The sequence below is a fragment of the Oncorhynchus gorbuscha genome, linkage group LG12, assembly GCF_021184085.1.
Source record: "Oncorhynchus gorbuscha isolate QuinsamMale2020 ecotype Even-year linkage group LG12, OgorEven_v1.0, whole genome shotgun sequence".
Classification (NCBI taxonomy): domain Eukaryota; kingdom Metazoa; phylum Chordata; class Actinopteri; order Salmoniformes; family Salmonidae; genus Oncorhynchus; species Oncorhynchus gorbuscha.
In genome coordinates, this window is record NC_060184.1 from 39,480,127 (window position 1) to 39,506,028 (window position 25,902).

Consider the following 25,902-nt stretch of genomic DNA (forward strand, 5'->3'; position numbering starts at 1 on the left):
CGAATAAGGTCTTACCTACTGTCTAGTGTGAAACGAATCATGTCTTACCTATGGTCTAGTGTGAAACGAATCATGTCTTACCTATTGTCTAGTGTGAAATGAATCAGGTCTTACCTATGGTCTAGTGTGAAATGAATCAGGTCTTACCTATGGTCTAGTGTGAAACGAATCATGTCTTACCTATTGTCTAGTGTGAAACGAATCAGGTCTTACCTACTGTCTAGTGTGAAATGAATCATGTCTTACCTATGGTCTAGTGTGAAATGAATCAGGTCTTACCTACTGTCTAGTGTGAAATGAATCATGCCTTACCTATGGTCTAGTGTGAAATGAATCATGTCTTACCTATTATCTAGTGTGAAACGAATCAGGTCTTAGCTATGGTCTAGTGTGAAACGAATCATGTCTTATCTATTGTCTAGTGTGAAATGAATCAGGTCTTACCTATGGTCTAGTGTGAAACGAATCATGTCTTACCTATTGTCTAGTGTGAAACAAATCAGGTCTTACCTACTGTCTAGTGTGAAACTAATCAGGTCTTAGCTATGGTCTAGTGTGAAACGAATCATGTCTTACCTATTGTCTAGTGTAAAACGAATCAGGTCTTATCTACTGTCTAGTGTGAAACGAATCAGGTCTTACCTACTGTCTAGTGTGAAACGAATCATGTCTTACCTATGGCTAGTGTGAAACGAATCATGTCTTACCTATTATCTAGTGTGAAATGAATCATGTCTTACCTATGGTCTAGTGTGAAACGAATCATGTCTTACCTATTGTCTAGTGTGAAACGAATCAGGTCTTAGCTATGGTCTAGTGTGAAACGAATCATGTCTTATCTATTGTCTAGTGTGAAATGAATCAGGTCTTACCTATGGTCTAGTGTGAAACGAATCATGTCTTACCTATTGTCTAGTGTGAAACGAATCAGGTCTTACCTACTGTCTAGTGTGAAACGAATCAGGTCTTACCTACTGTCTAGTGTGAAACGAATCAGGTCTTACCTATGGTCTAGTGTGAAACGAATCAGGTCTTACCTACTGTCTAGTGTGAAACGAATAAGGTCTTACCTACTGTCTAGTGTGAAACGAATCATGTCTTACCTATGGTCTAGTGTGAAACGAATCATGTCTTACCTATTGTCTAGTGTGAAATGAATCAGGTCTTACCTATGGTCTAGTGTGAAATGAATCAGGTCTTACCTATGGTCTAGTGTGAAACGAATCATGTCTTACCTATTGTCTAGTGTGAAACGAATCAGGTCTTACCTACTGTCTAGTGTGAAATGAATCATGTCTTACCTATGGTCTAGTGTGAAATGAATCAGGTCTTACCTACTGTCTAGTGTGAAATGAATCATGCCTTACCTATGGTCTAGTGTGAAATGAATCATGTCTTACCTATTATCTAGTGTGAAATGAATCATGTCTTACCTATGGTCTAGTGTGAAACGAATCATGTCTTACTTATTGTCTAGTGTGAAACGAATCAGGTCTTAGCTATGGTCTAGTGTGAAACGAATCATGTCTTACCTATTGTCTAGTGTGAAATGAATCAGGTCTTACCTATTGTCTAGTGTGAAATGAATCAGGTCTTACCTACTGTCTAGTGTGAAATGAATCATGTCTTACCTATGGTCTAGTGTGAAACTAATCATGTCTTACCTATTGTCTAGTGTGAAATGAATCAGGTCTTACCTATGGTCTAGTGTGAAACGAATCATGTCTTACCTATTGTCTAGTGTGAAACGAATCAGGTCTTACCTACTGTCTAGTGTGAAACGAATCAGGTCTTACCTACTGTCTAGTGTGAAATGAATCAGGTCTTACCTACTGTCTAGTGTGAAATGAATCATGTCTTACCTATGGTCTAGTGTGAAACGAATCATGTCTTACCTATTATCTAGTGTGAAATGAATCATGTCTTACCTATGGTCTAGTGTGAAACGAATCATGTCTTACCTATTGTCTAGTGTGAAACGAATCAGGTCTTAGCTATGGTCTAGTGTGAAACGAATCATGTCTTACCTATTGTCTAGTGTGAAATGAATCAGGTCTTACCTATTGTCTAGTGTGAAACGAATCAGGTCTTCTCTCCTGTCTAGTGTGAAATGAATCAGGTCTTATCTACTGTCTAGTGTGAAACGAATCAGGTCTTACCTATTGTCTAGTGTGAAACGAATCAGGTCTTACCTACTGTCTAGTGTGAAACGAATCATGTCTTACCTATTGTCTAGTGTGAAATGAATCATGTCTTACCTATGGTCTAGTGTGAAACGAATCATGTCTTACCTATTGTCTAGTGTGAAACGAATCAGGTCTTAGCTATGGTCTAGTGTGAAACGAATCATGTCTTACCTATTGTCTAGTGTGAAATGAATCAGGTCTTACCTATGGTCTAGTGTGAAACGAATCATGTCTTACCTATTGTCTAGTGTGAAACGAATCAGGTCTTACCTACTGTCTAGTGTGAAACGAATCAGGTCTTACCTACTGTCTAGTGTGAAACGAATCAGGTCTTACCTATGGTCTAGTGTGAAACGAATCAGGTCTTACCTACTGTCTAGTGTGAAACGAATAAGGTCTTACCTACTGTCTAGTGTGAAACGAATCATGTCTTACCTATGGTCTAGTGTGAAACGAATCATGTCTTACCTATTGTCTAGTGTGAAATGAATCAGGTCTTACCTATGGTCTAGTGTGAAATGAATCAGGTCTTACCTATGGTCTAGTGTGAAACGAATCATGTCTTACCTATTGTCTAGTGTGAAATGAATCAGGTCTTACCTACTGTCTAGTGTGAAACGAATCATGTCTTACCTATTATCTAGTGTGAAACGAATCATGTCTTACCTATTATCTAGTGTGAAATGAATCATGTCTTACCTATGGTCTAGTGTGAAACGAATCATGTCTTACCTATTGTCTAGTGTGAAATGAATCAGGTCTTACCTACTGTCTAGTGTGAAACGAATCATGTCTTACCTATTATCTAGTGTGAAACGAATCATGTCTTACCTACTGTCTAGTGTGAAACGAATCATGTCTTACCTATTATCTAGTGTGAAACGAATCATGTCTTACCTATTATCTAGTGTGAAATGAATCATGTCTTACCTATGGTCTAGTGTGAAACGAATCATGTCTTACCTATTGTCTAGTGTGAAACGAATCATGTCTTACCTATTGTCTAGTGTGAAATGAATCAGGTCTTACCTATTGTCTAGTGTGAAATGAATCAGGTCTTACCTACTGTCTAGTGTGAAATGAATCATGTCTTACCTATGGTCTAGTGTGAAACTAATCATGTCTTACCTATTGTCTAGTGTGAAATTAATCAGGTCTTACCTATGGTCTAGTGTGAAACGAATCATGTCTTACCTATTGTCTAGTGTGAAACGAATCAGGTCTTACCTACTGTCTAGTGTGAAACGAATCAGGTCTTACCTACTGTCTAGTGTGAAATGAATCAGGTCTTACCTACTGTCTAGTGTGAAATGAATCATGTCTTACCTATGGTCTAGTGTGAAACGAATCATGTCTTACCTATTATCTAGTGTGAAATGAATCATGTCTTACCTATGGTCTAGTGTGAAACGAATCATGTCTTACCTATTGTCTAGTGTGAAACGAATCAGGTCTTAGCTATGGTCTAGTGTGAAACGAATCATGTCTTACCTATTGTCTAGTGTGAAATGAATCAGGTCTTACCTATTGTCTAGTGTGAAACGAATCAGGTCTTCTCTACTGTCTAGTGTGAAATGAATCAGGTCTTATCTACTGTCTAGTGTGAAACGAATCAGGTCTTACCTATTGTCTAGTGTGAAACGAATCAGGTCTTACCTACTGTCTAGTGTGAAACGAATCATGTCTTACCTATTGTCTAGTGTGAAATGAATCATGTCTTACCTATGGTCTAGTGTGAAACGAATCATGTCTTACCTATTGTCTAGTGTGAAACGAATCAGGTCTTAGCTATGGTCTAGTGTGAAACGAATCATGTCTTACCTATTGTCTAGTGTGAAATGAATCAGGTCTTACCTATGGTCTAGTGTGAAACGAATCATGTCTTACCTATTGTCTAGTGTGAAACGAATCAGGTCTTACCTACTGTCTAGTGTGAAACGAATCAGGTCTTACCTACTGTCTAGTGTGAAACGAATCAGGTCTTACCTATGGTCTAGTGTGAAACGAATCAGGTCTTACCTACTGTCTAGTGTGAAACGAATAAGGTCTTACCTACTGTCTAGTGTGAAACGAATCATGTCTTACCTATGGTCTAGTGTGAAACGAATCATGTCTTACCTATTGTCTAGTGTGAAATGAATCAGGTCTTACCTATGGTCTAGTGTGAAATGAATCAGGTCTTACCTATGGTCTAGTGTGAAACGAATCATGTCTTACCTATTGTCTAGTGTGAAATGAATCAGGTCTTACCTACTGTCTAGTGTGAAACGAATCATGTCTTACCTATTATCTAGTGTGAAACGAATCATGTCTTACCTATTATCTAGTGTGAAATGAATCATGTCTTACCTATGGTCTAGTGTGAAACGAATCATGTCTTACCTATTGTCTAGTGTGAAACGAATCAGGTCTTAGCTATGGTCTAGTGTGAAACGAATCATGTCTTACCTATTGTCTAGTGTGAAATGAATCATGTCTTACCTATGGTCTAGTGTGAAACGAATCATGTCTTACCTATTGTCTAGTGTGAAACGAATCAGGTCTTAGCTATGGTCTAGTGTGAAACGAATCATGTCTTACCTATTGTCTAGTGTGAAATGAATCAGGTCTTACCTATGGTCTAGTGTGAAACGAATCATGTCTTACCTATTGTCTAGTGTGAAACGAATCAGGTCTTACCTACTGTCTAGTGTGAAACGAATCAGGTCTTACCTACTGTCTAGTGTGAAACGAATCAGGTCTTACCTATGGTCTAGTGTGAAACGAATCAGGTCTTACCTACTGTCTAGTGTGAAACGAATAAGGTCTTACCTACTGTCTAGTGTGAAACGAGTCATGTCTTACCTATGGTCTAGTGTGAAACGAATCATGTCTTACCTATTGTCTAGTGTGAAATGAATCAGGTCTTACCTATGGTCTAGTGTGAAATGAATCAGGTCTTACCTATGGTCTAGTGTGAAACGAATCATGTCTTACCTATTGTCTAGTGTGAAATGAATCAGGTCTTACCTACTGTCTAGTGTGAAACGAATCATGTCTTACCTATTATCTAGTGTGAAACGAATCATGTCTTACCTATTATCTAGTGTGAAATGAATCATGTCTTACCTATGGTCTAGTGTGAAACGAATCATGTCTTACCTATTGTCTAGTGTGAAATGAATCAGGTCTTACCTACTGTCTAGTGTGAAACGAATCATGTCTTACCTATTATCTAGTGTGAAACGAATCATGTCTTACCTACTGTCTAGTGTGAAACGAATCATGTCTTACCTATTATCTAGTGTGAAACGAATCATGTCTTACCTATTATCTAGTGTGAAATGAATCATGTCTTACCTATGGTCTAGTGTGAATTGAATCATGTCTTACCTATTGTGTAGTGTGAAACGAATCATGTCTTACCTATTGTCTAGTGTGAAATGAATCAGGTCTTACCTATTGTCTAGTGTGAAATGAATCAGGTCTTACCTACTGTCTAGTGTGAAATGAATCATGTCTTACCTATGGTCTAGTGTGAAACTAATCATGTCTTACCTATTGTCTAGTGTGAAATGAATCAGGTCTTACCTATGGTCTAGTGTGAAACGAATCATGTCTTACCTATTGTCTAGTGTGAAACGAATCAGGTCTTACCTACTGTCTAGTGTGAAACGAATCAGGTCTTACCTACTGTCTAGTGTGAAATGAATCAGGTCTTACCTACTGTCTAGTGTGAAATGAATCATGTCTTACCTATGGTCTAGTGTGAAACGAATCATGTCTTACCTATTATCTAGTGTGAAATGAATCATGTCTTACCTATGGTCTAGTGTGAAACGAATCATGTCTTACCTATTGTCTAGTGTGAAACGAATCAGGTCTTAGCTATGGTCTAGTGTGAAACGAATCATGTCTTACCTATTGTCTAGTGTGAAATGAATCAGGTCTTACCTATTGTCTAGTGTGAAACGAATCAGGTCTTCTCTACTGTCTAGTGTGAAATGAATCAGGTCTTATCTACTGTCTAGTGTGAAACGAATCAGGTCTTACCTATTGTCTAGTGTGAAACGAATCAGGTCTTACCTACTGTCTAGTGTGAAACGAATCATGTCTTACCTATTGTCTAGTGTGAAATGAATCATGTCTTACCTATGGTCTAGTGTGAAACGAATCATGTCTTACCTATTGTCTAGTGTGAAACGAATCAGGTCTTAGCTATGGTCTAGTGTGAAACGAATCATGTCTTACCTATTGTCTAGTGTGAAATGAATCAGGTCTTACCTATGGTCTAGTGTGAAACGAATCATGTCTTACCTATTGTCTAGTGTGAAACGAATCAGGTCTTACCTACTGTCTAGTGTGAAACGAATCAGGTCTTACCTACTGTCTAGTGTGAAACGAATCAGGTCTTACCTATGGTCTAGTGTGAAACGAATCAGGTCTTACCTACTGTCTAGTGTGAAACGAATAAGGTCTTACCTACTGTCTAGTGTGAAACGAATCATGTCTTACCTATGGTCTAGTGTGAAACGAATCATGTCTTACCTATTGTCTAGTGTGAAATGAATCAGGTCTTACCTATGGTCTAGTGTGAAATGAATCATGTCTTACCTATGGTCTAGTGTGAAACGAATCATGTCTTACCTATTGTCTAGTGTGAAATGAATCAGGTCTTACCTATTATCTAGTGTGAAACGAATCATGTCTTACCTATTATCTAGTGTGAAATGAATCATGTCTTACCTATGGTCTAGTGTGAAACGAATCATGTCTTACCTATTGTCTAGTGTGAAACGAATCAGGTCTTAGCTATGGTCTAGTGTGAAACGAATCATGTCTTACCTATTGTCTAGTGTGAAATGATCAGGTCTTACCTATTGTCTAGTGTGAAATGAATCAGGTCTTACCTACTGTCTAGTGTGAAATGAATCATGTCTTACCTATGGTCTAGTGTGAAACGAATCATGTCTTACCTATTATCTAGTGTGAAATGAATCATGTCTTACCTATGGTCTAGTGTGAAACGAATCATGTCTTACCTATTGTCTAGTGTGAAACGAATCAGGTCTTAGCTATGGTCTAGTGTGAAACGAATCATGTCTTACCTATTGTCTAGTGTGAAATGAATCAGGTCTTACCTATTGTCTAGTGTGAAATGAATCAGGTCTTACCTACTGTCTAGTGTGAAATGAATCATGTCTTACCTATGGTCTAGTGTGAAACGAATCATGTCTTACCTATTGTCTAGTGTGAAATGAATCAGGTCTTACCTATGGTCTAGTGTGAAACGAATCATGTCTTACCTATTGTCTAGTGTGAAACGAATCAGGTCTTACCTACTGTCTAGTGTGAAACGAATCAGGTCTTACCTACTGTCTAGTGTGAAATGAATCAGGTCTTACCTACTGTCTAGTGTGAAATGAATCATGTCTTACCTATGGTCTAGTGTGAAACGAATCATGTCTTACCTATTATCTAGTGTGAAATGAATCATGTCTTACCTATGGTCTAGTGTGAAACGAATCATGTCTTACCTATTGTCTAGTGTGAAACGAATCAGGTCTTAGCTATGGTCTAGTGTGAAACGAATCATGTCTTACCTATTGTCTAGTGTGAAATGAATCAGGTCTTACCTATTGTCTAGTGTGAAACGAATCAGGTCTTCTCCTACTGTCTAGTGTGAAATGAATCAGGTCTTATCTACTGTCTAGTGTGAAACGAATCAGGTCTTACCTATTGTCTAGTGTGAAACGAATCAGGTCTTACCTACTGTCTAGTGTGAAACGAATCAGGTCTTATCTACTGTCTAGTGTGAAACGAATCAGGTCTTACCTATGGTCTAGTGTGAAACGAATCAGGTCTTATTTATTGTCTAGTGTGAAACGAATCAGGTCTTACTTATTGTCTAGTGTGAAACGAATCAGGTCTTACTTATTGTCTAGTGTGAAACGAATCAGGTCTTACTTATTGTCTAGTGTGAAATGAATCAGGTCTTATCTATGGTCTAGTGTGAAACGAATCATGTCTTACTTATTGTCTAGTGTGAAACGAATCAGGTCTTACCTACTGTCTAGTGTGAAACGAATCAGGTCTTATCTACTGTCTAGTGTGAAACGAATCAGGTCTTACCTACTGTCTAGTGTGAAACGAATCAGGTCTTATCTACTGTCTAGTGTGAAACGAATCATGTCTTACCTATGGTCTAGTGTGAAACGAATCATGTCTTACCTATTGTCTAGTGTGAAATGAATCAGGTCTTACCTACTGTCTAGTGTGAAACGAATCAGGTCTTACCTACTGTCTAGTGTGAAACGAATCAGGTCTTACCTACTGTCTAGTGTGAAACGAATCAGGTCTTACCTACTGTCTAGTGTGAAATGAATCATGTCTTACCTATGGTCTAGTGTGAAACGAATCAGGTCTTACCTACTGTCTAGTGTGAAACGAATAAGGTCTTACCTACTGTCTAGTGTGAAACGAATCATGTCTTACCTATGGTCTAGTGTGAAACGAATCATGTCTTACCTATTGTCTAGTGTGAAATGAATCAGGTCTTACCTATGGTCTAGTGTGAAATGAATCATGTCTTACCTATGGTCTAGTGTGAAACGAATCATGTCTTACCTATTGTCTAGTGTGAAATGAATCAGGTCTTACCTATTATCTAGTGTGAAACGAATCATGTCTTACCTATTATCTAGTGTGAAATGAATCATGTCTTACCTATGGTCTAGTGTGAAACGAATCATGTCTTACCTATTGTCTAGTGTGAAACGAATCAGGTCTTAGCTATGGTCTAGTGTGAAACGAATCATGTCTTACCTATTGTCTAGTGTGAAATGATCAGGTCTTACCTATTGTCTAGTGTGAAATGAATCAGGTCTTACCTACTGTCTAGTGTGAAATGAATCATGTCTTACCTATGGTCTAGTGTGAAACGAATCATGTCTTACCTATTATCTAGTGTGAAATGAATCATGTCTTACCTATGGTCTAGTGTGAAACGAATCATGTCTTACCTATTGTCTAGTGTGAAACGAATCAGGTCTTAGCTATGGTCTAGTGTGAAACGAATCATGTCTTACCTATTGTCTAGTGTGAAATGAATCAGGTCTTACCTATTGTCTAGTGTGAAATGAATCAGGTCTTACCTACTGTCTAGTGTGAAATGAATCATGTCTTACCTATGGTCTAGTGTGAAACGAATCATGTCTTACCTATTGTCTAGTGTGAAATGAATCAGGTCTTACCTATGGTCTAGTGTGAAACGAATCATGTCTTACCTATTGTCTAGTGTGAAACGAATCAGGTCTTACCTACTGTCTAGTGTGAAACGAATCAGGTCTTACCTACTGTCTAGTGTGAAATGAATCAGGTCTTACCTACTGTCTAGTGTGAAATGAATCATGTCTTACCTATGGTCTAGTGTGAAACGAATCATGTCTTACCTATTATCTAGTGTGAAATGAATCATGTCTTACCTATGGTCTAGTGTGAAACGAATCATGTCTTACCTATTGTCTAGTGTGAAACGAATCAGGTCTTAGCTATGGTCTAGTGTGAAACGAATCATGTCTTACCTATTGTCTAGTGTGAAATGAATCAGGTCTTACCTATTGTCTAGTGTGAAACGAATCAGGTCTTCTCCTACTGTCTAGTGTGAAATGAATCAGGTCTTATCTACTGTCTAGTGTGAAACGAATCAGGTCTTACCTATTGTCTAGTGTGAAACGAATCAGGTCTTACCTACTGTCTAGTGTGAAACGAATCAGGTCTTATCTACTGTCTAGTGTGAAACGAATCAGGTCTTACCTACTGTCTAGTGTGAAACGAATCAGGTCTTATTTATTGTCTAGTGTGAAACGAATCAGGTCTTACTTATTGTCTAGTGTGAAACGAATCAGGTCTTACTTATTGTCTAGTGTGAAACGAATCAGGTCTTACTTATTGTCTAGTGTGAAATGAATCAGGTCTTATCTATGGTCTAGTGTGAAACGAATCATGTCTTACTTATTGTCTAGTGTGAAACGAATCAGGTCTTACCTACTGTCTAGTGTGAAACGAATCAGGTCTTATCTACTGTCTAGTGTGAAACGAATCAGGTCTTACCTACTGTCTAGTGTGAAACGAATCAGGTCTTATCTACTGTCTAGTGTGAAACGAATCATGTCTTACCTATGGTCTAGTGTGAAACGAATCATGTCTTACCTATTGTCTAGTGTGAAATGAATCAGGTCTTACCTACTGTCTAGTGTGAAACGAATCAGGTCTTACCTACTGTCTAGTGTGAAACGAATCAGGTCTTACCTACTGTCTAGTGTGAAACGAATCAGGTCTTACCTACTGTCTAGTGTGAAACGAATCATGTCTTACCTATGGTCTAGTGTGAAATGAATCAGGTCTTACCTATGGTCTAGTGTGAAATGAATCAGGTCTTACCTATGGTCTAGTGTGAAACGAATCATGTCTTATCTACTGTCTAGTGTGAAACGAATCAGGTCTTACCTACTGTCTAGTGTGAAACGAATCAGGTCTTATCTACTGTCTAGTGTGAAACGAATCATGTCTTACCTATGGTCTAGTGTGAAACGAATCATGTCTTACCTATTGTCTAGTGTGAAATGAATCAGGTCTTACCTACTGTCTAGTGTGAAACGAATCAGGTCTTACCTACTGTCTAGTGTGAAACGAATCAGGTCTTACCTACTGTCTAGTGTGAAACGAATCAGGTCTTACCTACTGTCTATTGTGAAACGAATCAGGTCTTACCTACTGTCTAGTGTGAAACGAATCATGTCTTACCTATGGTCTAGTGTGAAACGAATCATGTCTTACCTATTGTCTAGTGTGAAATGAATCAGGTCTTACCTATTGTCTAGTGTGAAATGAATCAGGTCTTACCTACTGTCTAGTGTGAAATGAATCATGTCTTACCTATGGTCTAGTGTGAAACGAATCATGTCTTACCTATTGTCTAGTGTGAAATGAATCAGGTCTTACCTATGGTCTAGTGTGAAATGAATCAGGTCTTACCTATGGTCTAGTGTGAAACGAATCATGTCTTACCTATTGTCTAGTGTGAAATGAATCAGGTCTTACCTACTGTCTAGTGTGAAACGAATCATGTCTTACCTATTGTCTAGTGTGAAATGAATCATGTCTTACCTATGGTCTAGTGTGAAATGAATCATGTCTTACCTATTGTCTAGTGTGAAACGAATCAGGTCTTAGCTATGGTCTAGTGTGAAACGAATCAGGTCTTATCTACTGTCTAGTGTGAAACGAATCAGGTCTTACCTACTGTCTAGTGTGAAACGAATCAGGTCTTACCTACTGTCTAGTGTGAAACGAATCATGTCTTACCTATGGTCTAGTGTGAAACGAATCATGTCTTACCTATGGTCTAGTGTGAAACGAATCATGTCTTACCTATTGTCTAGGGTGAAATGAATCAGGTCTTACCTATGGTCTAGTGTGAAATGAATCAGGTCTTACCTGTGGTCTAGTGGGAAGTGAATCAGGTCTTACCTGTGGCCTAGTGGGAAGTGAATCAGGTCTTACCTATGGCCTAGTGTGAAATGAATCAGGTCTTACCTACTGTCTAGTGTGAAATTAATCAGGTCTTACCTACTCTCTAGTGTGAAACTAATCAGGTCTTACTTATTGTCTAGTGTGAAATGAATCAGGTCTTACTTATTGTCTAGTGTGAAATGAATCAGGTCTTACTTATTGTCTAGTGTGAAATGAATCAGGTCTTACTTATTGTCTAGTGTGAAATGAATCAGGTCTTACTTATTGTCTAGTGTGAAATGAATCAGTTCTTACCTATTGTCTAGTGTGAAATGAATCAGGTCTTCCCTATTGTCTAGTGTGAAACGAATCAGGTCTTACCTATTGTCTAGTGTGAAATGAATCAGGTCTTCCTTATTGTCTAGTGTGAAATGAATCAGGTCTTCCCTATTGTCTAGTGTGAAATGAATCAGGTCTTACTTATTGTCTAGTGTGAAATGAATCAGGTCTTACTTATTGTCTAGTGTGAAATGAATCAGGTTTTACCTATTGTCTAGTGTGAAATGAATCAGGTCTTACCTATTGTCTAGTGTGAAATGAATCAGGTCTTACCTATTGCCTAGTGTGAAATGAATCAGGTCTTACCTATTGTCTAGTGTGAAATTAATCAGGTCTTACCTATTGTCTAGTGTGAAATGAATCAGGTCTTCCCTATTGCCTAGTGTGAAATGAATCAGGTCTTACCTATTGTCTGGAAGTTCAGGGCCACCAGTTGACAGCCTGCATTCCAGAAGAGCTGAGGATTATAGTTGGAGGAGTCTACTCTGGTGCCTTTAGGGTAGATACGACTCAGCTGCAGCTTGTTATACCTGAACACGCTCCGTTAAGGAGGGGACATCTGGAGAGGGGTTTTACCTTCTGCACTGAGATATCTAGCACTTACACGGATAGGGGAGACCGGGGAACAAAGTGACACGGGGTCTGATGTAACAGCTTAATAACTCAACTCAAATTAGAAATAACTGTTACGTGCTAATGCTTGGTTAGTATTACTACGAGCCTAAGAAGTTTTTTTCAAAATCCATCAATTCGTTTTTCATTTATTGACACATTTGTTTTGTATAGAAATATGATTAATCTATCTCAAATAATATTTTCGTAGTGAGCATACGCCTATAAGTGTTACTTTGATCCCCAGTCTCCCTACTTTTACTTCACCAGGGAAGGTGATTTACAAGTTCACATTGTTGTTGAGGTACTTCTTCACTCGGGAGAGTTTCAAAAAATGGAAAAGATTTGAACAGACATTTTACGTCAATCATCCACACAGAGTGGGAAGGATACTCGACAAACTCCACAGGTGACTTGGTGAGTTGCTCCAAGGCTTTGGTCTCCACGAACGATGACATCTGGTAGCTCCGATTGATCTCTGGAAATGGATTGATCGGCAAATTCATGTTGAAAATGGCATAACTTACGGAATTGATTCTACTAGTTGTTGTTTTAAAAAAAAAAACATGCAGCAACATTTGAAAGAGTGAATCTGTAACAGAACAACTAACTTGAGATAGTGTATTCACAGTGCCAAAAACCTGTGGTTCACAATCACATGGAATATTCAAATGAGTGTGTATGGTGTTGTTCTTTGGAACAGGTCTGGTCTAAATAGGTGTTGAGTTGTGATCAGGAGTGAAAGGCTTACTTTTGGAGGCCTCGAAAGAGTTAAATTTGACTGGCTGGACATAACTGACCAGGTTGGACATCTCCTCTGTGGCAAACGCCTCGCTGCCCGCTGTACCCTGAAGGAGGATCACACGACACACGGTTAGAGAGAGAACAGCCTCCTCTTGTCTCTCCTCCTTTACTCTCCTTGTTTGACGGTCGGGACATAGCTCAAGAGTAAAAGTGTCTTTCTGTGAATCTCCACTAGGGGGCAGCCTCAGCACACATTAAACAGGAGACACCCGAGGCTGCTGGAGAAAGAAGGAAGATGGGCTACTTACCTCATCCATGGACCCCTTCTTGCATTCATCATCGTCATCATCATCATCGTCACTCTCTGCCTCAACTTCACCTGAAAGACAAGGGCAGGTTTAAGTTAGCTTCTCTGGCTACATGCTAGTGATTTCTGAAGGCTGTATTGTCAGAAAGCAACCGCCAGGGTTTGGAGTTCTGAACGGGGTGAATGAAGGTGTAAGCAATATGGGGACAGATCCACCCAGCCTTTTTGTGGGTTTACGGCAGCTTGCACCATGGGTACGTTAGGGAAAGGAAAAGGGGGACGGGAGCTTGGGACAGGGTTGTAAAATTCTGGAAACTTTCAATAAATTCCCTGGTTTTCCTGAAATCCCGGTTGGATTTTGTGGAAAATCAGGGAATTTATTGAAAGTTCCCAGCATGCAACCCTAGATAGGATAGGAAAATGAATTAAGGGAAGGAGCTAGGGAAAGGGAATAGGGACAGGAAGAAACTGAGGAAGTGACTAGGTCAGCGTTCCCCAAACTCTGTCCTGGGGACCCCATGGGGTGCATGTTTAGTTTTTTGCCCTGGCACTACACAACTGATTAAAATCATCAAAGCTTGATGATTAATTGATCATTTGAATGAGCTGTGTAGCAGTAGGTCAAAACCCAAAACGTGCACCACAGGGGCACCTGAGGACCGATTTTGGGAAACCCTGGAATAGGTTATAGAACTAAGGCTACTAAGAGTTGTTTTAGGACCAGGTAACTGAGGGGTATCTATCTGATGGTGTGACCATGGGCATGACTCACCAATGGACTTCCTGCCCTGTGGTCGGAGGCTGAGCTCAGCGACCTCTAGAGGCTGGGAGGACTCGGTCATCTCCTGGTTGGCCGACCCTGGTGGACAACAAATAAGGAGTAACCAATATGTGATATACACAGTGCAGGCTGGTGTCTCCTGAAATCGGAGGATGGGCTCAGTGTAATGGCCGAACTGTAATGAATGGAAGTGTATCAAACACATGGAAACTATTTCCATTCCAGCCATCACAATGACGCCGTCCCAAGGATTTCTCCCTCCACCAGCTCCCACGGGATATACAGGTAACTGACAAAATAAAGGAAACACTTGAGTAAATGAGGATATTGAAAGCAGGCGCTTCCAAACAGGTCTGGTTCCTGAGTTAATTGAGTGGTTAATATCCCATCATGCTTAGGGTCATGTATAAAAATGCCCAGTTGCCCATTATTCTGGCTACCATGTCTAGAAGAAGAGATCTCCATGACTTTGAAAGAGGGGTCTCGGAGGAGCATATGGCTTAAAGGCTGTGTGTGTCTCAGTAGCCAGATCTCAACCCAAGTGAACCTTCGTGGGAGACTGCTAAATAGACTGCTAAATAGACTGCTAAATAGTTAGTTAAATTGCCTAATCACATACGCTGCTGCTGTTTCTTATCGATCCTGTTGTCTAATCGTTTTATCCCTACATATCTATCTCAATTACCTCGTACTCCTGCACATCGACTTGATGCTGGTACCCCGTGTATATAGCCAAGTTATCGCTACTAATTCTGTATTTATTATTACTTTTATTATTATATTTATTATGTGTTATTACTTTTCTATTATTTCTCTTTGCATTGTTGGAAAGGGCCTGTAAGAATTCACTGTTAGTTACACCTGCATGTGTCGAATAAAATGTGATTTGATTTGTCTGTGAAATCCTTCAGAAATCAGCATGGACTGCAGTAGTGTGGGACATAGTGTGTGTCTGTGAGCCTACCAGCAGGGGGCAGTGTGTACTAGTGTATGAGTGTGGCGCGTGGCTGGAAGCCCCAGTAGGCTGCTGTTGATGGATGCCGGGTGATTCTGTGTGAAGGGGAATGCTAAGAGCATCGATCCTGCCCGCTTGCCTGGCCCTGGTACAGCAGGGCTGTCTACTGGGTAGTTATAAAACTAACCCTGACACACACACACACATACATACATACACACACACACGCACACGCGCACACACAAAAAATACACGGAAGCCAGCACACACTCACACACATGAAAGCAAGCAGGCAGGCTGGCCTAGGTTGATATACATGCATGTGCACCAGAGCTAGAGTTTTGGCCCCACCAGTGAGTGTGTGTGCCTGGGGTGGGACTGGGAGTGTATGAGTATATGAAATAGTCAATAACACAGCTCACTGATGGAGAGGGCCATGAAAGCGATGGATGAGCAACTACAGCCATCTCTTACTACAAGATGTAGGATTTATGATTGGCAAGCAATTCTCCCACCGGCACTTCTGCTGACTCGCAGCGTTTCACTTAATTATAAACCAAATAACCACCCTCTGTGTGTGAACGGCCGACAAGAGACGTGTTTTTCTGCAGCTGCTGCTGTGTGTGTGTCCCATACCTGTGCTGGGAGAAGAAGGCTCATGCACACTGGATGAGTCGCTGTACGTGTTGGAGGCCTGCTCTGACAGTTTCTTCTTGGTGCTCGATGTCTTGATGTGTTTCTTCTTGTTCTTCACCAGAATCTTTCCCGTCAGATCCATAGGACTGGGCAGGTGCACACCTGGTTCCAACTAGAGACAACGAGAGAGGGGTGAAGGGAGAGAGAGGGCGCGAGAGATTGAGAGAGAGAGGGAGCGAGAGAGGGAGAGAGGAGGAGTTACTCTTTACGTGAAAATAACACGCAAGCAAAGGTCCTACTGATGATGATGTTGGTGGGTGTGTGTGGTCGGCAAGGGTATCAAAACAAATTTAGTGTTGTGACGATGAGAAGTTGCTGGTCATAGTGTGAAAGGCTTAGTGAACTGAATGAAAAAAAGGACATTACAAGTTGGTTTGGCAGTGTGTTTAGTTTACAGCTTCAAAAGTGTTTAGTTTACAGCTTCAAAAGTGTTTAGTTTACAGCTTCAAAAGTGTTTAGTTTACAGCTTCAAAAGTGTTTATTTTACAGCTTCAAAAGTGTTTAGTTTACAGCTTCTGAAGTGTTTAGTTTACAGCTTCAAAAGCGTTTAGTTTACAGCTTCAAAAGCGCTTAGTTTACAGCTTCAAAAGCGTTTAGTTTGCAGCTTCAAAAGCGTTTAGTCTACAGCTTCAAAAGTGTTTAGTTTACAGCTTCAAAAACATTTAGTTTACAGCTTCAAAAGTGTTTAGTTTACAGCTTCAAAAGCGTTTAGTTTACAGCTTCAAAAGTGTTTAGTTTACAGCTTCAAAAGCATTTAGTTTACAGCTTCAAAAGTGTTTAGTTTACAGCTTCTGAAGTGTTTAGTTTACAGCTTCAAAAGCGTTTAGTTTACAGCTTCAAAAGCGTTTAGTTTGCAGCTTCAAAAGCGTTTAGTCTACAGCTTCAAAAGTGTTTAGTCTACAGCTTCAAAAGTGTTTAGTTTACAGCTTCAAAACCATTTAGTTTACAGCTTCAAAAGTGTTTAGTTTACAGCTTCAAAAGCGTTTATTTTACAGCTTCAAAAGTGTTTAGTTTACAGCTTCAAAAGTGTTTAGTTTACAGCTTCAGAAGTGTTTAGTTTACAGCTTCAAAAGCGTTTAGTTTACAGCTTCAAAAGCGTTTAGTTTACGGCTTCAAGTGTTTAGTTTACAGCTTCAAAAGCGTTTAGTTTACAGCTTCAAAAGCGTTTAGTTTGCAGCTTCAAAAGCATTTAGTTTGCAGCTTCAAAAGCATTTAGTCTACAGCTTCAAAAGTGTTTAGTTTGCAGCTTCAAAAGCATTTAGTTTGCAGCTTCAAAAGCGTTTAGTCTACAGCTTCAAAAGTGTTTAGTTTACAGCTTCAAAAGCGTTTAGTTTGCAGCTTCAAAAGCGTTTAGTCTACAGCTTCAAAAGTGTTTAGTTTACAGCTTCAAAAGCGTTTAGTCTACAGCTTCAAAAGTGTTTAGTTTACAGCTTCAAAAGCATTTAGTTTACAGCTTCAAAATTGTTTAGTTTACAGCTTCTGAAGTGTTTAGTTTACAGCTTCAAAAGCGTTTAGTTTACAGCTTCAAAAGCGTTTAGTTTGCAGCTTCAAAAGCGTTTAGTCTACAGCTTCAAAAGTGTTTAGTCTACAGCTTCAAAAGTGTTTAGTTTACAGCTTCAAAAACATTTAGTTTACAGCTTCAAAAGTGTTTAGTTTACAGCTTCAAAAGCGTTTATTTTACAGCTTCAAAAGTGTTTAGTTTACAGCTTCAAAAGTGTTTAGTTTACCGCTTCAGAAGTGTTTAGTTTACAGCTTCAAAAGCGTTTAGTTTACAGCTTCAAAAGCGTTTAGTTTACAGCTTCAAGTGTTTAGTTTACAGCTTCAAAAGCATTTAGTTTACAGCTTCAAAAGCGTTTAGTTTGCAGCTTCAAAAGCATTTAGTTTGCAGCTTCAAAAGCATTTAGTCTACAGCTTCAAAAGTGTTTAGTTTGCAGCTTCAAAAGCATTTAGTTTGCAGCTTCAAAAGCGTTTAGTCTACAGCTTCAAAAGTGTTTAGTTTACAGCTTCAAAAGCGTTTAGTTTGCAGCTTCAAAAGCGTTTAGTCTACAGCTTCAAAAGTGTTTAGTTTACAGCTTCAAAAGCGTTTAGTCTACAGCTTCAAAAGTGTTTAGTCTACAGCTTCAAAAGTGTTTAGTCTACAGCTTCAAAAGTGTTTAGTTTACAGCTTCAAAAGCGTTTAGTTTGCAGCTTCAAAAGCGTTTAGTTTGCAGCTTCAAATCGTTCTACACTCCTGAATATGCTTCCTTTGGGGAGAGTGGGAGTGTATCCACAAACACTTTCTCTCTCTAGAGAGCAGGCTTGAGAAAGCACAACACTGGTTAATTCATGTGATACATTTCTGTTCTGCTGGATCACACTGCTGATGCCAATTAATGATGGCGCACTAGAAGACGGATTCTGTTATCACACGCAAGCATGCAGGCGTGCACATGGGCCCGCACATACACTTAACAACTTCCTGAGCTGCGGCCCTTTCCTTGCAGTCAATGACCAAAACCTCTCGTGGCCTCATGGATGGAATGTTATTAATGCCTTTTAGAATTTCATCATTAATACGAAACACACAAAGATTTAACAAAGACGATCCGGTGTTTCTATGTCAATATCTCAGTCTTCTGTGATCTATATAAAGTGTAATATTGGAATGCCAACTCATAATTGAATACATTTCAACTCTATATCTGACGTGGTACATGTGTCTTCTTTCTTTAAGCCCTCAACCATGTGTGTGAGGTCTATACTTTGTTTTCAAAGTAGATGTGTTTAAGACTACCAAGAAACACTTTGTGTGACCCTGATTTAGCTCCCTGCAGTAAAAGGTTCAACAGCATCACACTTGATATGAGCATCTGCCATATCCACTTGTCTTCGAAAGCGAGTTGAGCATTTCCCCCTTAAACGGAAGCACCTCGGAAGCTAGTGGGAGAAGTTGGCATTTTGTTCTTTGTGCCCACTTATCACTCACTCGATAGTGGATATCCGACTCTCTCTCTCTACCTCTTTTCAGAAAGTACTGCTCTGATAACAAATCATTCACTGGGAGGGCTTATGCACACACACACACACACACACACACACACACACACACACACACACACACACACACACACACACACACACACACACACACACACACACACACACACACACACACACACACACACACACACACACACACACACACACACACACACACACACACACACACACACTAAAGTTAGGTTTCTTCATTCCACCAGGGAAGACTAACAGTTCACTGCTGATTAAAGGGACGGATGGTAACTGTAGGTGTCTCTGTGTCCTCGTCTGTGCTTGTGAGTGCGTTCGTGCGTTCGATTGTCGTTACATAAGAATGGGCTCGGAAGAAAAAGTTCCTCCACAAAGGGACAATGCAAGCTTTTCACTGGTAGCCATGGCAACTGGGGGGGGGTAGATAAAGGGTTTCCTACAAATACAGCATACGGATTACCCCCGTAACACAACACACATGCACGGTAACCCATCTCCATTCATTCCACCATGAGAGACTGCCCATATGCAGTTTAGCCTCTGATAGCCGGGTAAGGGTCTGATTGATAGGGAGGGAGAGAACCATGTGATTCCAGATGAAATCTCGCGTCTTGTGACGGCCGGCCGCCCAACAACCTGCCCGCTCGACCCTATCCCCTCCTCTCTTCTCCAGACCATTTCCGGAGACCTTCTCCCTTACCTCACCTCGCTCATCAACTTATCCCTGACCGCTGGCTACGTCCCTTCCGTCTTCAAGAGAGCGAGAGTTGCACCCCTTCTGAAAAAACCTACACTCGATCCCTCCGATGTCAACAACTACAGACCAGTATCCCTTCTTTCTTTTCTCTCCAAAACTCTTGAACGTGCCGTCCTTGGTCAGCTCTCCCGCTATCTCTCTCAGAATGACCTTCTTGATCCAAATCAGTCAGGTTTCAAGACTAGTCATTCAACTGAGACTGCTCTTCTCTGTATCACGGAGGCGCTCCGCACCGCTAAAGCTAACTCTCTCTCCTCTGCTCTCATCCTTCTAGACCTATCGGCTGCCTTCGATACTGTGAACCATCAGATCCTCCTCTCCACCCTCTCCGAGTTGGGCATCTCCGGCGCGGCCCACGCTTGGATTGCGTCCTACCTGACAGGTCGCTCCTACCAGGTGGCGTGGCGAGAATCTGTCTCCTCACCACGCGCTCTCACCACTGGTGTCCCCCAGGGCTCTGTTCTAGGCCCTCTCCTATTCTCGCTATACACCAAGTCACTTGGCTCTGTCATAACCTCACATGGTCTCTCCTATCATTGCTATGCAGACGACACACAATTAATCTTCTCCTTTCCCCCTTCTGATGACCAGGTGGCGAATCGCATCTCTGCATGTCTGGCAGACATATCAGTGTGGATGACGGATCACCACCTCAAGCTGAACTTCGGCAAGACGGAGCTGCTCTTCCTCCCGGGGAAGGACTGCCCGTTCCATGATCTCGCCATCACGGTTGACAACTCCATTGTGTCCTCCTCCCAGAGCGCTAAGAACCTTGGCGTGATCCTGGACAACAAACTGTCGTTCTCAACTAACATCAAGGCGGTGGCCCGTTCCTGTAGGTTCATGCTCTACAACATCCGCAGAGTACGACCCTGCCTCACACAGGAAGCGGCGCAGGTCCTAATCCAGGCACTTGTCATCTCCCGTCTGGATTACTGCAACTCGCTGTTGGCTGGGCTCCCTGCCTGTGCCATTAAACCCTACAACTCATCCAGAACGCCGCAGCCCGTCTAGTGTTCAACCTTCCCAAGTTCTCTCACGTCACCCCGCTCCTCCGCTCTCTCCACTGGCTTCCAGTTGAAGCTCGCATCCGCTACAAGACCATGGTGCTTGCCTACGGAGCTGTGAGGGGAACGGCACCTCAGTACCTCCAGGCTCTGATCAGGCCCTACACCCAAATAAGGGCACTGCGTTCATCCACCTCTGGCCTGCTCGCCTCCCTACCACTGAGGAAGTACAGTTCCCGCTCAGCTCAGTCAAAACTGTTCGCTGCTCTGGCTCCCCAATGGTGGAACAAACTCCCTCACGACGCCAGGACAGCGGAGTCAATCACCACCTTCCGGAGACACCTGAAACCCCACCTCTTTAAGGAATACCTAGGATAGGATAAAGTAATCCTTCTCACCCCCCTTAAAATATTTAGATGCACTATTGTAAAGTGGTTGTTCCACTGGATGTCATAAGGTGAATGCATCAATTTGTAAGTCGCTCTGGATAAGAGCGTCTGCTAAATGACTTAAATGTAAATGTAAAAATGTGATTGTAATTGCAGACAGGTGAAACGGGTATGTTCTTATAAAGGGAGATGGAAGGGTGAGAGAGAGATAGACAGGTAGGTAGGTAGGTAGGTAGGTAGGTAGGTAGGTAGGTAGGTAGGTAGGTAGGTAGGTAGGTAGCGAGAGATGGCAATGTTACCCATGCCAATAAAGCCCCTTGAATTGAATTGAGAGAGCGAGAGATAGATAGATAGATAGATAGGATAGATGCAGGGTAAACTTCTAGGTTTAGTCCACATGAGGCTGTTCAGACGGCTGCTCAATGGTGAGGAACACTCCACACTCACAGGTACTTGCCATAATGGTGTCTAGAACTGTGCCTACGACAATGCGTGTGTATAGTGTGTGAACATGACTGTGCCTTCTGTACTTACAGGGTACTTCTCCAGAGGGTCGGTCAGTAACATGTCTCCAAATATTGATCTGCAGTACTCCGCCATCTTGGCCTGCTGCTTGGGCCTGGGAGGCAACACACACACACACACACACACACACACACACACACACACACACACACACACACACACACACACACACACACACACACACACACACACACACACACACACACACACACACACACACACACACACACACACACACACACACACACACACATCGTTAACACCCTTACAATCACCTCACAGTGGCCTAATGTTAGTATTTCGACATCGACTATTGGAGTGGATAGTTACTATGACTGTTTGGGATTCGAACCTGGTTGTCCGGGGGAAGCTAACGCAAGTCTCAGGCAAGGTCACACATCGTGCGAGTGTGGTTCAACAGATGACCTGGGCTAAGTCACACTTTATCCCTCTGTGACCTACTCCTTGCAGACACCCATCTGGAGCACGACCCCAATGTGACCAAACTACAGTTCCAACCTGGGTCTCATGCATGCCACAGGATTGTGTTCGCGCGCCGGGGAGCTAACGCAAGTCTTCAAGTCTCAGGCAGGGTTACTCACCATGCAAACGTGGCTCACCAAACCACCTTCCGTACATTAGCATGTAGCTAGCTAATGGCTTCAGAGTAGCTAGTATTACCATGTAGCTATTAGCTAATGCCCTACTCTACGACTGGCTAGCATTAGCATACAGCTAATTAGCGCATGACATAAGAGCGGCGAGCATTAGCATGGCAGTTAAAATGGCACTAACATAACTGTAGACGCACAGAGGTTCAGAATCACAGTGTGAACTGAGGTTAAACAAATGGGAACGTTGGTGGTGTGTACATTCATCAAAGACATCAAACAAAGGTAAACTCTGGATAACACACAGAGCCCGTGAGAGTTGTTGACTTACGAGTCCACGTGGTTCTCAAAGGAGAGGATGACAGGGAAAGGGGAGGTCTTGAAGGCACACTCTGCTATGGCCTCAATCACTTCCTGTAGACGCAGAACAGACAGACAGGGTGTCAGAGCTGGTCAATGACCAATGGGAGCAAAGATCAATGAATGTGATCGCTGATCAGAATTGGTGAGTCTAGTTTCATAGATGTGTGTCATCAACACTTAACTAAATGACCTTTGGTCAGGCTAAACCAAAATATATAGGAATATTTGAAGTACAATATTGATATTATACAGTATTTACAGTGATGTGGAGAGCAACTGGTGTAGAGCTTGTTGACTCATTGAACATCTGATAGGGAGTGTTAAGATGAAGTGGTTAAGTGAAATGTACAACCATTTTACAAACACTAATGCATTTAATGCACTTAATAGCTTTACCTCTGTGCCTATCACACACACTTCCCCTACTCTCTCTCCGTCTCTCGTTCCCTCTACCAGTCCACTTACACATTTTTATTTTACTCTCAATCCAACTTCTCTTGCACTTAGTTCTCCCATTAAAGACTAAATTCTCCTCTATCAATCAATCTCTTCTCCACCCTAGGCCTGGCTCCCTCCCTCCCTCCTTTCCTCCTCTCCTCTCCCTGGGCTTATTCATTCTTCCCTCTGCTTCTCTCCTCCACCCCTCCGTGCTTCAATTATTCTCTCCTCCCCTCTCTCCTGTTGCTCTCTGCCATACTAAACACCACACAGATCGCTCCCTCTGTGTCCCTGTTACTCAAACAATCGGTTGCTTTCTTTCTCTTTCCATCCCTCTCTTCCTCCCTCGCCCCTCTCCCTCCTTTTCTCTTTTGCTCCCTTCTCTCTCTCTCTCTCTCTCTCTCTCTCTCTCTCTCCTCTATCGCTCTGGTTCCAGACAGTTTACCTTGAAGGAGATTTCGGTTGTCATGGTGAATCCGTGTGTGATGACAGGTTCTTCTTCGGTGGTGCGTCCCTTCCAGCAGTCCAACTCGATACAGCGACACCCTGACAGGAGGACCTGGCGGTACATCTCCACCGACGAGTTACCTGCCAGCTGGCCCGCTACACACACACACACACACACACACACACACACACACACACACACACACACACACACACACACACACACACACACACACACACACACACACACACACACACACACACACACACACACACACACACACACACACACACACACACACACACATTGCTCTTTCAACAGTTAATAACCACATCATTTCCTTCTGAGGTCCAGGAGTCCTACTGTGTGTCAACACGAGACATTCCCACACATCTCAAGCTCTCATTAAGCACATTAGCCATTAGATTGGGGAAATGGATACGAGCAGCACCGCATTCCACACAGCGGCGCAGCACACAAGCAGATCTCATCCCCACTTTCTCCATTAACAAAGCAATTATCTCGACATTAGCATCGCATTACCGCCGGCGCGGAGACAACAGTGTCAACGCGAGACGCAGGCACATCTGTGTCTGAGTGGATGTGGGTATGTGTGTCTGCGTGTCGCACTTCAGGATGCGCCCCTGAGCTCCTCTACAAATGCAATGTGATCTCTTCCTAAGGAGCGTGAATGGACACACAAACACAACACAACTTCCTGGTGATTACTGCATCCGCCATTAGAGGAAAGTTAACTTCTAAATTAGTTTCTGCCTTCAGCACGGCATGAAACACACAGTTCTAATAAGAAGGAGATTACAGGCGGATCAATGTGAAGGAATAATAATACCCTGGCCACAAGAAAAGAATCAGTAATGACTTATTGGAAATATCCTTGTCTTCCTCTGCCATGGAACAAGCAAACAGTGTTGGGGAGTAGTGAGCTACATGCTGTTCAACTAGTAATCTATCTACATTTTGCAGCAACTTGTTGCTGGATTCAGTTGGATTCAATTCAAATCTTGGTAGTGTTTTGAGTAGTTAATAACTTTTTGGACATGTAGCGGTGTAGCTAGCTACCATTTATAAGTAGGCAATCATTTCCTTTATTTTTCGGCATCAGACCTGCCCAATTCTCACTTTAAACATTGTTTTTATGTTAAATTACGCACACAGCTAAATTACGCACACAGTATAGGCCAAGTTAAAATACAGTAAGACCCCCCCCCCCCACCCCCAAGTGATTTGTTCTTGCAATTTGTAGCTTATGACATTTCGGGTTTACACATGAAAAATGTATTTCTCAAAGTAACTTCAGATAAGTAAACAATATCTTTCTCAAGGGTAGCTGTAGTGTAGCTTAACGTCTTCCAGTGTGAAGTCATTGGTAGCTTGGTGAACTATATTCTCATAGTATCTTCCCCAACACGGCAAGCCAAGGTCCCTGTAAAGTTCCTCTGTAACTTCCAGAAATGATTTCTCATCGTGGCCTAGTTAATTCATGTGTAATACAATGAGACAACGTGTCAATGGGAGAATGAGAATAAGAAGACCTGACAAGGGATGTAAGGACACGTTGCGTATCTACCTCAATTTATTTTCTCCCTTTTCAGTCTTTGACATTAGCCTATTAAAGAAATCAAATGTTCCTCTGCCGGGAAAAATGGATTTGAGAGACTTTCATGCGCAATCCATCTCCCCGGAATACATTTCAATATATGAATAATAACATATTTTGTAGCTAGAATGGCCTTTGGTAGTTTTGGTTTTCTATTCTTATTGCTGCCACATGCCAGTCTGAAGAAATGTTGAACTCATGAATAAGAATGAAGTCAGCCTCATAGAGAGCGCTGATTGGATAAGCACCTGAGGTACACAGGAGGAGAAGGCCCCCTATTGGCTGATGTTGGATGACAGGCTTACAGTAGAGGAAGGTGAAACAGGAAGGTAAAACGTCCTTCAAGCCCCGGTGTTAGTAGCAATCAGAGTATTTGAATAAAGAACCTGGAGTAAAAGTTTCCAAATAGGCGCCCCACCTGTGAGGTAGGTATTGTGGGAGGAGTTGATGAAGTAATGAGACAGTGGTAAGGTCATGTCTTCACTCTGGTCCAGCTTCTCTGGTGGGATGATGCTGTTCTCTTCACTACTCAGATACTTGGCGAAGCCCTCCACTGAGATCTGACCTGTAGGAACACACACACACAAACACACAACTTTACAGAGGGTAGCCGGTTGCGCTGTAG

The 25,902-nt window shown here is 41.6% G+C and overlaps 1 protein-coding gene across 3 annotated transcripts in view; it reads right to left on the reverse strand.

Annotated features, from left to right (window-relative positions):
* LOC123990996 (1-phosphatidylinositol 4,5-bisphosphate phosphodiesterase beta-1-like) overlaps nucleotides 1–25,902 on the reverse strand; it is a 256,259-nt gene that overhangs the window by 49,002 nt on the left and 181,355 nt on the right. For all 3 annotated transcript variants that reach the window (XR_006830736.1, XM_046292086.1, XM_046292087.1), the window contains exons 10-19: nucleotides 25,696–25,842; nucleotides 23,657–23,814; nucleotides 22,742–22,824; nucleotides 21,809–21,893; nucleotides 16,053–16,224; nucleotides 14,453–14,539; nucleotides 13,682–13,752; nucleotides 13,381–13,477; nucleotides 13,023–13,107; nucleotides 12,423–12,547 (exon numbers count right to left, since the gene is read on the reverse strand). Coding sequence is in view for 2 of the 3 variants with exons in the window: in XM_046292086.1 (XP_046148042.1) it covers nucleotides 12,423–12,547; nucleotides 13,023–13,107; nucleotides 13,381–13,477; nucleotides 13,682–13,752; nucleotides 14,453–14,539; nucleotides 16,053–16,224; nucleotides 21,809–21,893; nucleotides 22,742–22,824; nucleotides 23,657–23,814; nucleotides 25,696–25,842 (1,110 nt within the window). In the remaining variant the exon portion in view is untranslated. The remainder of the gene's footprint in view (nucleotides 1–12,422; nucleotides 12,548–13,022; nucleotides 13,108–13,380; nucleotides 13,478–13,681; nucleotides 13,753–14,452; nucleotides 14,540–16,052; nucleotides 16,225–21,808; nucleotides 21,894–22,741; nucleotides 22,825–23,656; nucleotides 23,815–25,695; nucleotides 25,843–25,902) is intronic.